General features: G+C 43.7%; 1 protein-coding gene across 1 annotated transcript in view; it reads left to right on the plus strand.

Annotated features, from left to right (window-relative positions):
* Positions 1 to 16660, plus strand: part of snx29 (sorting nexin 29) — a 107270-nt gene extending 90610 nt beyond the window's left edge. Inside the window, exons 20-21 of the mRNA XM_034558472.1 lie at positions 7232 to 7371; positions 15663 to 16660. Coding sequence (XP_034414363.1) covers positions 7232 to 7371; positions 15663 to 15789 — 267 coding nt within the window. The 3' untranslated portion in view covers positions 15790 to 16660. The remainder of the gene's footprint in view (positions 1 to 7231; positions 7372 to 15662) is intronic.
* Positions 16661 to 16988: the final 328 nt, after the last annotated feature.

Genomic DNA, 16988 nt, shown 5'->3' on the forward strand with positions numbered 1-16988 from the left:
CCAAGAATGATTGACAGCTCACAGGGAAACACAGCTGCAGTTCTGCTCTGCTACGGAGTTAAGTCGCTGGCAATCTTATGGACAAACATGGTACACACACCCATCACACGTACAGCAGGTAACTTACACACCCACACACACTAGTGAGATTATCTACGCTCACACTCCGCTGACTTCTCAGGCAGCTCGCATGCCAGCAGTGCCCTGTGATTGGACCGTTCAGCCGATCCCTCGGTGCCTTGCATGTTACACCTGAAGAGACAGGAATTTGAACTAATATACTAAGTTTTAGTTAGTTTTGTTCTCCTTTAGATGAGATCCTCTTTCTAAAAATGAATCAGTAATCTATTTACAGCAAAGAATTTCAATTGTATGCAAAAGACAAAGAGATCCTGTAGAACCAGTTCTGTTGAAGTGATCATCAGATGCCATTAAAATAATTATAATCCACGATATTAATAATAAAAAATAACTTTTAAATGAAAGTAAGACCATTTTCAACAGACTGGTATCAGCTGGACCGAGAAACAACTGAGAGTTTCGGGTCCAAAAAAAGAAAGGCAAAAGCCTGTTGTTGTGTTCCATAAAATCCAGTTTACTTTCATAAATCTCCAAAAAAAACCTCATGTTTTGATCACATTCTGAGCGTTATGCAGCTTAAGCACTGACAAGAGGTCGGCCTTCATGGTGAGCTTCGTACTGTGTTTTCTCCTCAAAATTGCATCATGGTGCTTTCAAGGAAAGGATGCGTTTCTTAGAATGCAAAAAAAATGTTCAAGGATCGAGGTCATAAGAGAGCTGGATTTAATTAGCTCCAGACTGTGGAGGTCAGGGAGAAACTCTACATCAATTATATTTTGCACCCCAACATTTTTGGTCACAGACAATTTCTGCTTTGAGACTCAATAACACCCGGTATCCGTCGCCCACGAACGACCCAAACGTCTCTGCCTCCACTGTCGGCGTGTATGTGTTCAGGTGGAAACTTGATTAACAAGTCTTTTTTTTCTTCACTTCCAGAGTTGGCCCTTTTAAAACATTTTTAAGTGCTATTCTCCGAACTTTCAGAGGGAGCTCAATTGAGCCTCGAACAGCGAAGCGAAAAATAACGTTAAAAAAACCCCTTTGATTGCATTTCGGGGGAAGAGAAGCCTCATCATTACATTTGTAATATGTACAACTCCAGGTAGAATTGTGGAAAAGGAAGTTTGAGATTGCGTGGTTGACGCTTTGAGAGACATTACAGTCATTTGTCTTCGGGATTAATTCAGGATATAGAGGCAGAATTCACACAAGGAGCCGTATAACATACGTGTTGACATTTGGAATGAGAACTATCTACATGATGGATCTATGTGTGTACACAGAACCATTGCTATTTAAGTAGCAACCACGTGAATACTGTTGAGTGGATTCATTTCATTTAGAAATGGGCTCATGTCTCATCTGCCCGTGGCCGGTGACCCCTGATGGTGGTAGCTGTGGCCCCGCGGGGCCTCGGCGCCACCAAGACTTTACCTCATTGACTCATTTGTGCATCTGTGTGCGGTCCGGTCCTCCTAATGAGACTCTCCCTCCCTGTGTCTCCGAGCGCTTTTAGGAGAGACTGTCCAGCTGTGTGACCCAACCACACACACACACGCACACACACACACAGATACTGATGCACACACGCTTGCTGTGACAGCTCTTAACCAGCTGACTTGTCTGGGGCCCGGCCAGGCTTACAGGCTTACAGGCTAAATGTTCCCGAGTCGCTCCTGTCAAATCCCTCGTGACGCTAACGCTGAGACAGAGCGAGGCCAGAACGATGGCATCAAAGACGCGTTGTCGTCGGACCCCAGAGTCTCACTTGGCCGCACCTCATCTAGATTTTATGACTTGTGTCCGAAGGCGTTTGCCATTACCTTTTTTCTTCTTTTTTTTTTGTTCTCCGCTCTCAATACCAATTTCTCTCATTTGCCCACTTGTATCACCGTCTCTCTCTGTGTTATTGAAGTCACTCATCCGCCTTAGGCTCCGAAAACAAACGGCTTCATTTTGGGCTTTTTATCTCTCTCTTTGTTCTCTCAAGGCCGCAAATGGGACACGTTTTCCCAGGAGCTTTTGGTGAACTGTTTCCTCCACGGTAGAGACCACTCTCCCAATCAGCACGTCCATGTTTAGAGAGCAGTCGTACGAGACTGTTGAGGAGATCAACTTTTGTCTTCTCACGTTTTGCCATCAACAGTTGCAGACTAATGAGATTTTGTTTAGCAATGTTTGCATTTTATCCGCCTGCCCAAGCCGCTGAGCCACATCGCTGTGGTCTCGGTCACTGAAGCCGACCACTTCATACATTTCACTGTTGTCTTAAGGCTCTGATTTATCTTTCAGTCGCTGGTAAAACCACAATTTGTGACGGTGTTCACGTACATTACATTAGTTTGTGGTACTCGGAGGGAAACTGCTTGAAGCCTGTAAAAGTACGAGTAAGTGATCATCAGCATCAGCTAACCATATGCCAACTCATGAACAATGATATAATATTGAAGTCTACACATTCACACAGAGGAGTATCGGCAAGATGAAAATACAGTGATTCAAATCAATAATTGAAGGTTTCTTAGAAGCCAGATATGTGTTTAAATATAATCTTAAACAATGGCAATAAGTAATGTTGGCTTCTGATGATTGTAATTATGGTAACACTACGTAAAGGTAATCGTAGCAGAAGAAAAGGCACTTCCACAGCTACCGTCGCCCCATCTGCACATACACAGAACAGTGCCAAGTCTGCCCTGATTAATTAATCAGAAACTACAAAGTGAATTATTAACCCGTCGTAGTATGTTGCGTTCGCATGTTATGCAATATACATGTTTTTACGCTTTTAATGATGTCCAAGAGACATTGTGGAGGTCTTGTATGAGTGTTCCTGAATGGCCCGTGATGTTTTATGCATGGTTTGGTGCCTGTTCAGAGAGCAGCCCGCTCAGCCCGCTGTGGGCGGACTGGGTGCAGCGTGTTGACCTTGTTTGGTTGCGATGCTGTGCACTCTCGTCTGTTTCAAGTGTACTGCAGGTTCAGATCAACACTCGGCTGGATGTGCTCGACAAAAGTGGTGACTTGGATAGTTGTGTTTTTAGTTGCGTCTGTTGTTGTTTTGCATATGTGAAGCGAAGAAACTTTTTTTGTTTTCAGAAAATATGCCAGACACCAAGGGCCTGATTCACATATACGGTACAGCCTGACACAGAATGAGTTCTCAGACAGCAGCTTATTATGCAACCAGTAAATCTGGCCTGGGACTTCCATTACATCCTTACATCCCTCCTTTCTCACGCTCTGCATAGAAATAAAAAGCCAAAACATGGTTCTAAATCAATGGAAACACAGATAATACAGATTTTCAAGCAGAATCAAAGTCTTGCTCAAAAGCATTGATTTTCTTTTGAGAGGAAGCAAAAAGTGGTCAATATCGTGGAGTGGAGTTACTTTACAGTTCTGAATATGTTTTTGGTTGCCAGGCAACATTTACTTCTTGAGACGTGCTTTTGGGATTATTTTTTTCTCCCTTCCCCAGAATTGAAAGGCGTAAAGCTGGCAGCAAATTCACTGAGCAGTTGTGGAAAGTGACATTGAGCTCTGTGTGTGTGTGTGTGTGTGTGTGTGTGTGTGTGTGTGTGTGTGTGTGTGTGTGTGTGTGTGTGTGTGTGTGTGTGTGTGTGTGTGTGTGTGTGTGTGTGTGTGTGTGTGTGTGTGTGTGTGTGTGTGTGTGTGTGTGTGTGTGTGTGTGTGTGTGTGTGTGTGTGTGTGTGTGTGTGTGTGTGTGTGTGTGTGTGTGTGTGTGCAGCCAGTTTCCCGTTCTACCGTTACATGACCATGGAATGACGCCATATCGCCCATATGCTGCTGATAAGCATGTATATAGAAACGTCTCATCTTGACAATAGAATCCACAACGTGAATGACATCTAGAGGTGAAGACAGACGAAAAAGTCCAGAAACATCTCTTGTGCCCTACAAAGGCAGAAAAGCAGACAGTAGTAACTACAGTGAAGAAAAGCCATAAAACCTGAAAAATACTCATCCTGTTTTGGTGGACCATCCACAATAAATACTGACATACATTTTTTTTAATAAATATATTTTGTAGGCTTTTTTGTTGAATTTACTTAAATTAAATATATACATTTTGCATTACAACTCATGGATTTGTCTCATTCCCGCTGCTCTCTCTCTCTCTCTCTCTCTCCTTCTCTCCTTCTCTCCTCCCATCTATCAGCCATGTATTCCATCAATGCATGGTGAGGAAACAGCCCAAATACATAGTTAACTGCCTTCGATATCTTCCCTTCTACTGGTCCGACAGGATGTGTGTGATTTATGGAGCTCCCATAGAAGACAGAAATAGGCCTTGCTCACCTTCATGTTTTGTATGTGCTGCTGGTACATCTTCTCTCCCATATGATAATTAATAATGGACTGATTTCATATCAGTATAGTGGTGTGGACAGGAAGAGATGGTGGTGGGGGGGGGGACCGCGTTGAGAGAGCTTTGATGTGTGCAGACCGATGTGAGAGGACAGACCCGCCTTGTCCCTGCATCAGTATGCCACAGTAGTCGTCATCGCTCCTCTCTGCAAACAGGAGACAGCACCTGGCCTCTTCAGCCCTCCTCTATGTCGCCACATGAGGATGAATCCGTCACGATGTCCATTAGTGTTTTTACTGCCCTGACATCCATGAAGGCAGTCAGGGTGTCCCTTGTTCTGCTGACATGGCATGAAACCCACGCTGGCACGCACGTCCCGATCTGACACATCAGATTAACCCGGTCCTACTGCGCCTATTTTAGCCCGCACGCAGCAGAGTTGAGCGATCGGCACTCATCCACTACTTGGGGCGACAGTGAGCCTCCGTTTGAAAAGTTCTCTCTGGCCATCGGACTGCCGGTCATCTACTAACTTTCTGGGAGGTTCGCAGTGGGAACACGCTGCAACCACGAGGACGCAGCCGGAGGCAGCAGATGTGCTCCGCAAATTCACTCTGCAGTTGTGGAATTTGTGGAGGTATTGAACTTCTTCTCTTTTCCACCTGTTGTTATACACCGCTTTGTTTGGACACGCAGTCAGTGACTCATTAGCACAAATGGCGACCGTGGTCTTTGCTTTATTTTTAGAGATGAGTAAGGTTACACTTATCTCTGGTTAAGTTTACATGTGACAGGGATGCAGGGGTCGGCTTACAACTCTGAGTTTTGATTTATCTGTTATTTTTTTCTTGTTCTTTGACACCAATCAAACTCAACCATTATTTAGTTTTTTGTCATGTCACAGTTATGCATTTATTTTTGATACTGATACCTTAAGATGAAGCTCTGCAGGACAGGTGGGTGGAGCCGACCTGAATTCTTGCCACTGGTTGGTTGCGGTGCTTAGATCTGTGCAGAGCTGGGAGAAGAGCGTGACATTCCTCAAACATTAAATCTAATTTATGTATTCAGAAAAATAGGTGCTAATAATCATCAGAGTATCCCCAAGTAATGACATAAACATAAGGTTAAACTGTTGATCAATTTAATAATTGAAAATGTGCTCTTTTTTTATAATAGATTTTCTTCCGGATTGATTAATAGTGGCTCCAAATGCAACTTCCTGGAAATTCCACTTCCCAACAACTACTATCTGCTTTTTTTATTATTATGCATGTTGCTGTATTCATCTAATTGTTTGCTGTTATGGTTTGTACTATCTTTTCAAATTGGGGGCAGAGCAAGCTTGAATTTTCAACATATTTTCTGTCAAAAGCAAATGTAATGCCCCTGCTCCTGGGAAAATATCAGGTAGCTTGTTGAAACCCCCATGGGCGTCAGATGTTAACAATTTATAAACAAGCAGTAATTTCATAATTGCAATCGCTGATTAATGAATTTGAACCGAGATGAGCCTTTTTGTTATCAGTGCTGTGTTGTACAAGGGCTTCTTGTTCAGAATAACCACATTTGTATTTTCAGACAAGGCAATTGAGGTCATTTGGGCGTTCTAGATCAAAAGAGAAGCAGTAGTTTCAAAAGCAGGACTTGTTGGCCCCCTGCAGCATAATGGCCGTTTGTTCCAGTCCCAAGTGCACAGGCTTTGTTCTGAGCCGAGCTGGACACTGATTAGCCATGCTAGCATCGGCCATGTGGCGCTCTGCCTCCAGAGTCGCCGTGTGCAAGAAGTGTGAACGCTCATATCACTGGGCCTAATTCTTCTTCGACATCAGCAACCGCATCACAACATAAACACAAATATGAAGGTGTTTTAATCCACTGAAATGCACGTGTTTTCTTTTTAATCTAGTGTGGAGCATTGCTTGTTTTGGGAGATATGGTATGTAAAGGCCTGGTTATTATCAGCATCAGTTGGGCCTAATTATAAATATAAAGTATTTGTGCTTATGGAAGGAAAGATCGGACCAAATCACACGAGACACCTATTGAAGGTTTGATGCTGCACATCATTACTACAGTCACAGGTCTTTAAGGGGACTAAAGTGGACCCCTAAACGATGATCTCAAATCACTTTATCATATTCTGTGTGTTCTCTTGGGCCGAGATGTCGAGGAAAACATCATCAGTCGTGTTTACCTGTGTCCATCCCAACAAATGCCTGTGCATTTAGTAATCCCCTGCGCTTTGGTTCACTTCCTGCACTTGGGGTGGATTATGTTCCCGCTGCAATCGGGCACCGCTGGCGAGAGGTGGTCTCGGTCCGATTCCTAGCGGACCCAAAGTGTGGTGTTTTGGTCCACACCAGAATGTGATTATTGCGTTCACAGCTGCCCCAAATCCACCCAAACTGAGTTTGATGTAAACTGACTAAATGTTAAACTGGCTTGTCTCATCAGCAACATTTTGCCTTTAGACAGCATGTGTTCTTAAGATCCTTTGTGATTTTACGAGCTCTTTAGCTAGAAGCAGCTGCCTGTTGCATCTGAAAACCTTCCGAGTGGGAGCGCTAGAGTAAGACAGTGAAGTTGTGGGCCGTAAAAGCAAAACTATTAGTTTAAAGCTCCATAAATCTCAGGGGGACTGAATCGCTTGACAATTCTGTGTTGCTTCATCACTACGAGCGACTCCCTTCAAAATTCACATTACACATGTTGATATGAAAAGTAATGTATTATTTTTGTGTGATAAATAAAGTTTAATGTTGCAGCTTTAACCTTTTATCTGCAACTCTCTCTCTCTCTCTCTCGCTGTAGGATGCCAAGTTTGTGGAGGAGAGGAGGAAGCAGCTGCAGGGCTACCTTCGCACGGTGATGAACAAACTGATCCAGACGCTGCCAGAGTTCACAGCCCGCCCCACCAAAGAGACCCTGCTGTCTCTGCTGCCTTTCTGTCTGTAAGTGGACACACACAGGCACGTTCGATACAGGTCCTTTCCCTTTTATGTGAGCGTGTGTGTGTGTGTGTGTGTGTGTGTGTGTGTGTGTGTGTGAAAGAGAGAGAGATGCCAGCACATGTTAGGAGGTGAAGGGCTTCTTCTATCTGTGAAAAAATCTCAACAGTCAAGGAAATAAATCAGGGAATATATGTGTATCTCTGTAACCTTCTTTAAATATTTATAGCATTAGAAGGTAGTTTGAGTTGTTTTGTCCAAAGCAACTAAAATATGGTGGAATCCGAATGATATGCCTCTTTAAAAATGTAGCGCTGCCTCTAAACTTTACAGAAATCCCACCGTATGCTCACATGATGTCTAAAAGAGGTTTTGGCAATACTTTGCTTTAATCTACAACATTTTCTAAAAGAATTAACGTCACGCCGCGGCTGTAGTGGCAGTAGTTGTTACGGGATACAAACGGGGGGGATTAATGTCACCGACGATGCCAAATCCCTTGTAAACAAAACTTCAGCGTTTCGCCGCGTTATACACACATCATTGTACACGTTCTCTCGCGCGCACATTCACTCACACTCAGACTCGAGTGTGAATGTGCGCGATGCCTTAGCTACCCACCTACCTACCAGGCTCCGTCTGAAAATGAGACGTTCCAGTCATTTCCTGTCAACATTCACATCGGTTTCCACTCACTGAGATCAGTCAGCTGGCGTGACACCGACTGACTGGAATGTCATTTCCTCTCTGGAGACGTCTGAGTCATCGGGCTAAGGCAACAACAACAACGACGACGACAACAACAGCAACAGCATAGTTGACACAGACGCTTCACTTTGTGGCCTTGCTAAAAGCCACCATGAGTTCTGATGTGATGATCGCATTTTTCAAATGATAATCACGGCACGCGTTTTTATTCGCAGGAAAATGAGAAGAGTGCCGTCTTATGTGTTGCTTTCAGCCCGTCCATATCCTGTGTGCCTGGGTTGGGGACTGAACGAGACCGCTTACAAAGGGGTCTGGGTCTGGTTCTGGATCAGACTCTGTGGTCTGTAAGCAATGCAGACCAAAGTAGATGTGTGATTAAATATTGAATACCATGGATAAACTACTAAATCCATCTGCTTATTGTGAGAACTGTCCGGCGATTTGCGAGGATGATAGAATTATCCAAGATCATTTGGTAACCATGGTAACGGATGTGCACATCATTTTCACACATTTTCCCAGATACATCAGAGGGGAAAGAAGTTAAACAGAGGTTCCACCTGGTGTATACTTTTACTTCATTGTCTATTTCTGCCTGGTCTAGATTAAATATAACATACAGTGTGAGATCCATTTGTAGTCTTGATTAATAATGCTCATAATTAGGGTCCGAGCGACTGACGAAGTCAGTCCGAGAGGACCCTATTGAAATTGTTAGGGGAATTATTTTTCTTCTTATTCCGCTTTTTATTTTTGAACATTGGGCGCTTTTTGGGGGTATTTGCGAGCGACGAAAACCGCTGAAATTTGGCAAGCTTGTCAGTCTTGGTGAAAATAGCCATCCGATCAAGGAGGCAGCTTTTTTAAATTGTCAGATGCTCTCTAGCGCCCCCTCAAACTTTGACCGGCGACGCCCCTCACCCAGAATGTCCGATTGACTTGAAATTTTTCACAGATGTCCATATCGACCTCTCAGACCCCTAAGGTCCATCTACTTAGATTTTCCGCCATTTTGAATTTTGTGAAAAACACAAAATGTACATTCTTAACTACATGCTTGGTCCAAATCAACAAAACCTGATATCAATCAAATTTTTGAAGCCAGATGACCTAGAACATTTCAACCGTTTTTTTATATCTCTTTGTGGTAAGGCTCTATGGCCCAATGAACATCTTAGGGGCGTGTCTTGTTTTTCAATGCTCATAGCGTCAACACTATTGGGACTAATCACTTTGAAAAAATTTTCCTAAGTGGACATGGCATGCCTTAACTTGCAAAAAAAATCTTGTGCGATTTGAAGACTAGGGGGCACTACAATAAAATAACTCTTGTTTTTGCCACTTTTTGCCGTTATACATATAACGTTATCTCCCACAAAAAAAAATCCGATCGACTTCAAACTTCCTTCTAGGATGATCAGAAGGCCTTGAGCATGATTATTGCATGAAAAACGTGACTGTTGCTTTAGCTAAACCAATCTTTCCAAAAATAATCATGCATGATGCCAGTCAAGCCCTGAACACATTTCCAAGAAGAAACATTCGAAATTGTCATTGGAACACCTACTAAAAACATAAAATAACAAGTTTTAGACACTAATATTTTCTAGCTATACGAGTTCCGATCAAATTTTTTCAGCTAACTGGTGGCGCAGTGGGATAAACACCTGTCTTGAGTGCGGGAGTCCTGTGTTTGAATCAAGGCTGGGACACATTTTTTCATCACTTTTTCTTTTTACCTTTAATTTACATGACGTGGTCTAGACTTCACGTAGAGACACGTGATGCATGTATCTGTTCACATTCTCAAAGTGCCCCTACTGGCCAAAACTAATAAGCCTAAAAATGCATCAGATTCACATGAAAATTACACAACATGGTCTACACTTCACGTAGAGACACATGGTGCACGTATATGTTCACATTCTCCTTGCGCCACTTACTGGCTCGAATCTGCCCCAAACTCATCGTGCTTGTTACAACAAGGATATCCGACAGATACGCGACAGACGGTAAAACGCACAACTGGTGGCCCCTGCCGGCGCGGGTTCATTGCTGCTCGCAGCTTTAATTAATCTTTTATTTTTTAGTTAATGAGAGGAGATAAATAAACTCATCCATCCATCCATCCATCCATCCATCCATTTTCAATACCGCTTATCCTCATTAGGGTCGCTGGAGCCTATCCCAGCTGACATAGGGCGAAGGCAGGGGACACCCTGGACAGGCCGCCAGTCCATCGAGGGCACATGTAGGGACATACAACCATTCACTCTCACATTCACACCTATGGGACATTTAGAGATCAATTAACCTGCAGCATGTCTTTGGACTGTGGGAGGAAGCCGGAGAGCCCGGAGAGAACCCACGCTGCCACGGGGAGAACATGCAAACTCCACACAGAAGGACCGCTCCGACCGGGAATTGAACCCGCGGCCCTCTTGCTGTGAGGCGACAGTGCTAGCCACTACACCACCGTGCAGCTCATAACGAGACAAACTCATAACCAGTAAAAGTAGTAATACCAGAATGTAGTGGTGTTACAAGTAAAACTCGTAAAATGTATTCGTTGATAATAATAATTTTTTATCTGTAAAGTAAATGGATTTCTCAAGTAAAAAAGTACCTTGTATTGAATTAGTAGCAGTACTTTGTACTTTGACGTAGTTGAGTCAATTACTTTACTCTTTACTTACTTTACTTTACTGATGGTGCAGGATGACATCACCAAAACTGTTACCCCTCAGTCCAAGATGGACGACATGAAGGCGCCCCAAAAATGAAGCCAACACATCCCAATCACCGCCTGGTGCTTTGCTGCAGTGTGGGTCATGAACCCTGACCCCTGCAATTTATTTAATATAACTAAAAAGATCAAAGTACACATCAAAGAACATTTTCCCGAGATGGTTTCTGTCATTTTAGGTGTTCAAGTTTCAATTATTTCGGACAAGTTTGGTTTTAACTCGTTATCTAATGCTATAAAAAGAGGTTGTGACGTCATGATTGTACATTGAGTAGAGTAACTGTAACTTTAACTCTAACATTTATATGTTAATAGCTAGCTTGGCAGTAAGGATCATCAGCCTGTTTGTCGTGTGCGTTCATATTCATATTCATGACGTTCCTGACACACGAAAATCACAAGTCTGTGTAATAGAGCATGCGTCAACCATCAATATAGAGATATTCTATCTTTCTACCCAAACCAAGAAAAGATAAAGTCAAATTGTGAGGTAGGTCTCCAACGGCAGTAGTCCAGTAGAGCGAGTACCACACAGGCCTGTGTAAACCTCCACATCACACTGTTCATTATCTAGTCTGCCCCGAGAGGCTCACTAATCCTACCTCTCCTCATATCTCTGAGCCCAAATGGAAACCTTTCTATTGCACGCCTCTGAATGGCATGCCATCGAGCCGCATCCATTACTGTCTTCCTCCGCTGAAATATTGTTATTATATCGAGTTTAATACGTCTCCACTCATACGTTCATCTACTCTTACCCAGTGTTTGTGATTGTCAGCGCCTGCTTGTTACTCCAGGCTTTTAAATCCCGGTGTTGCTGGCCTAACTCCGCTCTGCTTGGCGGTGTAAACCGCTGATGTTATGGGTCAACGATGTTTGGCCGGGTGACCAAACAGTCCCTTCAGACATGCTTAGCGTAAAAGTGAGGTTAACGCGGCCGAGGAACAACGGCAGCAGTGTACCAGGACGTCACGTTAACTCGTTTGCGCAACAGCATCTTGAGCGTCACATCAAGTAGCGTTGAGTTGACGGTGGAGGACTTTTACTTGCATGTGCAGGTTTTCTCTGGACATTGAATCCACGGCGCTCGGCGTACCGTGATAATCTTGTGCGCGCGCGCGCGCGACGGCACACGGGGGCTCTGTAGCTCCTTCGCCAATGCTGCGCTCGGGCCTGCCAGCGTTGTCATGGTGTTTAATGATTCAACATGGGGAAACCTGCGCTGGTCTAACATCTTCAGTGAGGGATGAAAGCCTGATTAGTCTGGTCATTAACTTGATGAGGGGGGCGGGAAAGGAACACGGAGAAGATGCAGAGGTAAGCGAGAACGCTGTTTGGCCCCCGAATAGAAACCAAACGTGGCTGGATTATGCAACAACCGTGTCTGATCCAAATTAGAAAAAAAACATTGGATACTGTCAATTCCCAAATCGTGGCCAGGTCTCAAATACGATCCAGCACAAACAAATAAAGGCCCGGCGCTAATATAGGTTTTGAAAAATATAGTAAATTTAAGAAAAAATTCATGTGTGTGGACATTGATGGACTAAACATAACATATACTTCCTCAGATTGTTCACTGTGAATGTTACCATATTAATATATGGCCACAGTATCTGTGTATTTGTCCTCTGTACCTCCTTGGTGCTGCCACATTGAGTTGCTTAATTTGTAACCCAATGGCAAAGCCTAGACAAGGATGGAGAGACTCAAGCGTATCTGCTTTGGAAAACGTTTTGGTGCATTGAGAGAATTTGAAGCCAATGGAGAGAGAAAATGCCGGTATAGTGACAAAGATGGAAGGGAAGGGGACCGTGGACGGTGCAGGAAAAGAAAGCTGGTCCGGGGTCTGAGGCGGAGACGGAGGAAAGTCAATATTCCTGTTACAAAGCCAGAAAGAGTTCCCTTCTAAATATATGCTTGAAGTTGAGTCATTTAATAACTGTGTTAGACGCCAATCATCTGGTCGGATTTGTAATTAGCTACTCAAATTGATGTGAGCTGACAGAAAACCTACTTGGGGGGGGGGGCTAGCACTTTGATTCAACTTATCAGTAGTTTGACAAAAGCAGCAACACCAGACGCTGCTATTTGATCCCACTGATGTTTCACAGAGGAGCTGTAAAGACAAGAGTGCATGACATCGTGCGTTTTCAGAGGATCTAATAACTGCTCCTAAGAAGCTGAATGCGCAGAGCTGCAAGCATATCTGTCGACTCTTAGTCTTGTTTTCCTGACCGGCCACTAACTCACCTTATTAACACTAACATGTGTGACCACATTTCTATTAAATAACAGCAGTGTTCATGTCTGTGCCTCTGCACTCAGTTGGCCTTGAGTCACACCTTTAGCCAGACTTTACCACCACTTAGTATGCGGCTGGACCTCAACACTTTTATGTTTTACTCCGAGCACAAAGCCTCTCGTTCCTTTTTGACCTGCTGCCTCGCTGGCAAATGGTCGAGCAGTTTAACTTCAGAATGAGGATGTAACCTTTTCTTCTGTGACAATTTCTGTGTGTGCGTGTGCGTGTGTGTAAATGTACTGGGAATAGTTTATTATTCAGACAACTAATCACCACGCCCCGCCTTTTGCTGTTTGACAATCAATTTGATGCATGCTTGTGTTTGTGTACCTCTTTATCCTAATTATGCACCTCTGCAGTCAAACTATTTATATTCCAACGGCGCCTGGAAAAGTTATTATCCCGCACAAGTCAATATTCTGTCCAAATGGGGGACAAGAACATGCGGAGAGCCAGAGACAATAAAAAACGTATAAGCCTAATTAATTTAGCACATTTAGCTACTTTGCCCAGTTTGATATGAATAAATGAGATGGCTTGTGGTTTCGACTCTGCAAGCTGCCCCTAATTTAGTATGTTTTTTGCTGATATAACTCCCCATTGCATCGCTGTTTGGCCAACCTTGGTCAAGTTCAAATTGTGTGACTGCACTCCTCATCGAGCTTGCGGTGGTACTCGTGTACATTCAGTGCCAGTGAAAACAGAATAACGTCCGCCACATTAACAAAGCTCATGCTGGCCCCGTATTGTTTGGCCACGCCGCCGCCCGGAGCTGTTGGATCGGGATGGATGAGACATACATGCTTAAGTTTGAATCGGTGCCTCTTTGAACATGACGGAGCCTCTCTGCCCTCACGCTGTGCCGCTTTTCCTTGAGCCCCTGCTGCTTCACAACCAACCATATGGCCCGCAGTGACACTTTCAGCCAAAGCACCTCACTGTGAGTGCATTTATTTTTAGCTTGTGTTGTTCTTGTGGGAATCAAACTACAGGACCACCCAGATGTCCCAGATAACCTTAATCACAGCTCTAGCAGCTGGGCTGCTTCATTAAAGAGGCCAGTAGGACATCGACAGGGAAATGCCCTCTTTCTCTTCATTGTTTTTCATATTAATTGAAAATCCCTTCGTCAAAAAGAAGCACTTGAACTCACCGCTCCTATTAACCCATTCACTGCTTCATCACAAGAGGTCACTTCTTGGCGATGAAATGCAACAAGAAAGCATCTCACCGCAGGCATCCAGTCTCCCAGCTTCCGCCCTGACAAGCGCCTCTCATTCATCCACGTTGTCATCAGATTAGACTCCGGGATCAGGGGTTGACGTGTTGTGAAGACGGTCGCCAGGGTAACTAGGGCAATGATGTCTCTAAGTGGCCGAGATTACATCCTCCTGAATAATGAGAGGCCTCAGAAATAACTATAATTTGGTTCCTCGTGTGACAAACAATGGCTTCTGGTGGAGAAGGCAGTAATGAAGAAACTGGTGGAGATCGCTGGAATTGCACGTGACTAAAATCGATTGCTTGCTTTTAAAGCACCCAGAAGATGTAGATATAACTATTTTAGAGCATGTTTGCCAACTCCTTTCCCTGAACAATGATTGGCTAATCACATCTTATTGAAAAATATTGAAACTGTTGTTTATTTCTCGGCTCTAACAGACAATTGTTAGCATGGCCATCTAACCCCTAACCCGACAACCACGGCCTGCTGCCCGTTTGCAAATGATACAATGCACTTCTTAGTTTCTACACTATATGTCTGAGCCATTTTGAGCAACTCCTTGACCTACATTGATTACCAGGGGATGAAAACTTTGACCCCAGTCGATCACGTAAACATGGCGCCACCGGAAAGACTGAAGATAGCGTTGAGTGCTGAAAACTTCAGAAACGTGGGCAATATGAGTACATTCATAGACGTCATGGGCAAGTGCGTTTGCTTAATTGGCGAGGAATCCGTTGCGGTGATGGAAGAGTATAATGTTAGAAGACACCATGAAACACAGACGCTGGGGCGTAGAGGTTTCCGGGCTTGAAACACTGACTTTCTCTTGCAGAGTAAGTACGCACATTATTATAACGTTGGCCTGTGACTTCTTTGGCCCACACAAAAGGTTTAATTGGTAAAAGTGAAAATATACAGTATAAAAACATGAACAAATATGTGTTTGCGTCTCATTCTCTGTAACTAGCACTACAATACAAGAGCACAATATCACAAAAGCTCTATAAGCCAAAGACTCATGGAGATAACATTAGCTTTTTTACATTTTACATTGTGCTACTCTTTATGCACAGTTAATGCAGAATCATTGTAATTCTGCTTATCTGGTGCATGAAAGCTTCTCTCTTTGCTGCTCTGACAAATGTTGGGTTTTTCCAAGAAAAGGTCCTCTGGCAGAAGGGAAATGATGCGTTTAAGTCTCCAGATGCAGCATCAGTGGATTGTGGAAAAATAAACTGGGTAATAAACTTTGCCAGATGTTCATTTAAAGTCCATGGCTTATTTTATTATTATTTTCTCTCATTCAGAGACACACCCGAGGCCAACGACGGCGGATCCAAGACGCCCCGGTCCAAAACGTCAGCCCGCTTCCCGAGACTGGGCCGCAGCCGCAACCAGGAAACCAGACCCGAACCCCAGAGTGGCGACCTTTAACCCCCTTCCCGAAGCCTTTGAACTAATAATCTCTCACTCTAGAGGCTGAGGAGGATGGGCGTTCCTGTGTCCACCTTGGACTGTGACACACAGGCTCACAGTGTGAGGACATTACGGGTGTTTAGCGGACCTTCAGAGCCTCACAGATGAAAGGCCTCAGTGGAGCTTTTGGAGATGGATGCGTTCACAGCGCAGGAATTTCCAGGAGACATGAAAGTGTCTGCTCATCGCCGGGCTGAGGAAAGGACACATTACTCCCCTAAGGCTGCCTAGCAGTGGACCCAATCATACAGCACCGCTTACCTCATTGAGAGACACACGGACTCTCTCTCTCTCTCATCCTAAACACAATGAGACGATGGAGAGGAGGTTTTCTTTTTCTTCTTTTCTTACTCTGCTCAGTTTGGTAGTGAAGGTGTTTCATGGTCACAGTGCCTGCAGTGTTTTTGTAGCTGCTTTCCTGCTCTGGGAAACGAGGGGAGGGTGTGGATTTAAGTATTATCTTGGGAAATGAATTTAGCTTTTCAGCTAATGTGTCAGCATTATGGTGCCATTACATTTTAGATGGCGATGATTCACTATCTCTGGCGTGGGCCATAAGGCAATGGTTTTTCCTTTTTCCTGTTATGTTATTATTACGGCTAATGGATAATCTGCAAACAAATATATATATATATCTTAATGTCACCGGGGATGCAGTGGTTATCAAAAGCATCTTTACAATTCCACATCTGATGAATGGATTAGGGTTGATGACAAAAATTGATTTGGGAATGTACAAAAATGATGAGGGTTTGGAGTGATAGTGAATCTTATATGTCACTTATTAAAAAAGCTAGACCTCCCACAACCTCGACACAGGCAGACCAGATCCACGACTACGTTCTCTTCTTTCACAATAAGAGCCCTCAACACAGAACAAAGTATTTCACATTTGTGTGTTATTTATTTGTCAAACCCTTGGTGTGTAAAGGCCTTGAGATGAACTAAATAAGAGGCTAAACTTTATTTAAATTAAAGGCCAACTTTATATGACACTGCAGGCTAAAGTGACGGAAAATGTCAGTTGGCGGAAAACATTTAATCACCTCTATCAATAAAATTCCACGTGAATTTGACTATGATGGTTCAAATTAAGCCCTAAAACACTTCCAGAGGACTGTTGTCCTGTTTACATTCATGACCCAATTACCAACGCC

The sequence above is a fragment of the Cyclopterus lumpus genome, chromosome 19 (genome assembly GCF_009769545.1).
Source record: "Cyclopterus lumpus isolate fCycLum1 chromosome 19, fCycLum1.pri, whole genome shotgun sequence".
NCBI classification, from domain to species: domain Eukaryota; kingdom Metazoa; phylum Chordata; class Actinopteri; order Perciformes; family Cyclopteridae; genus Cyclopterus; species Cyclopterus lumpus.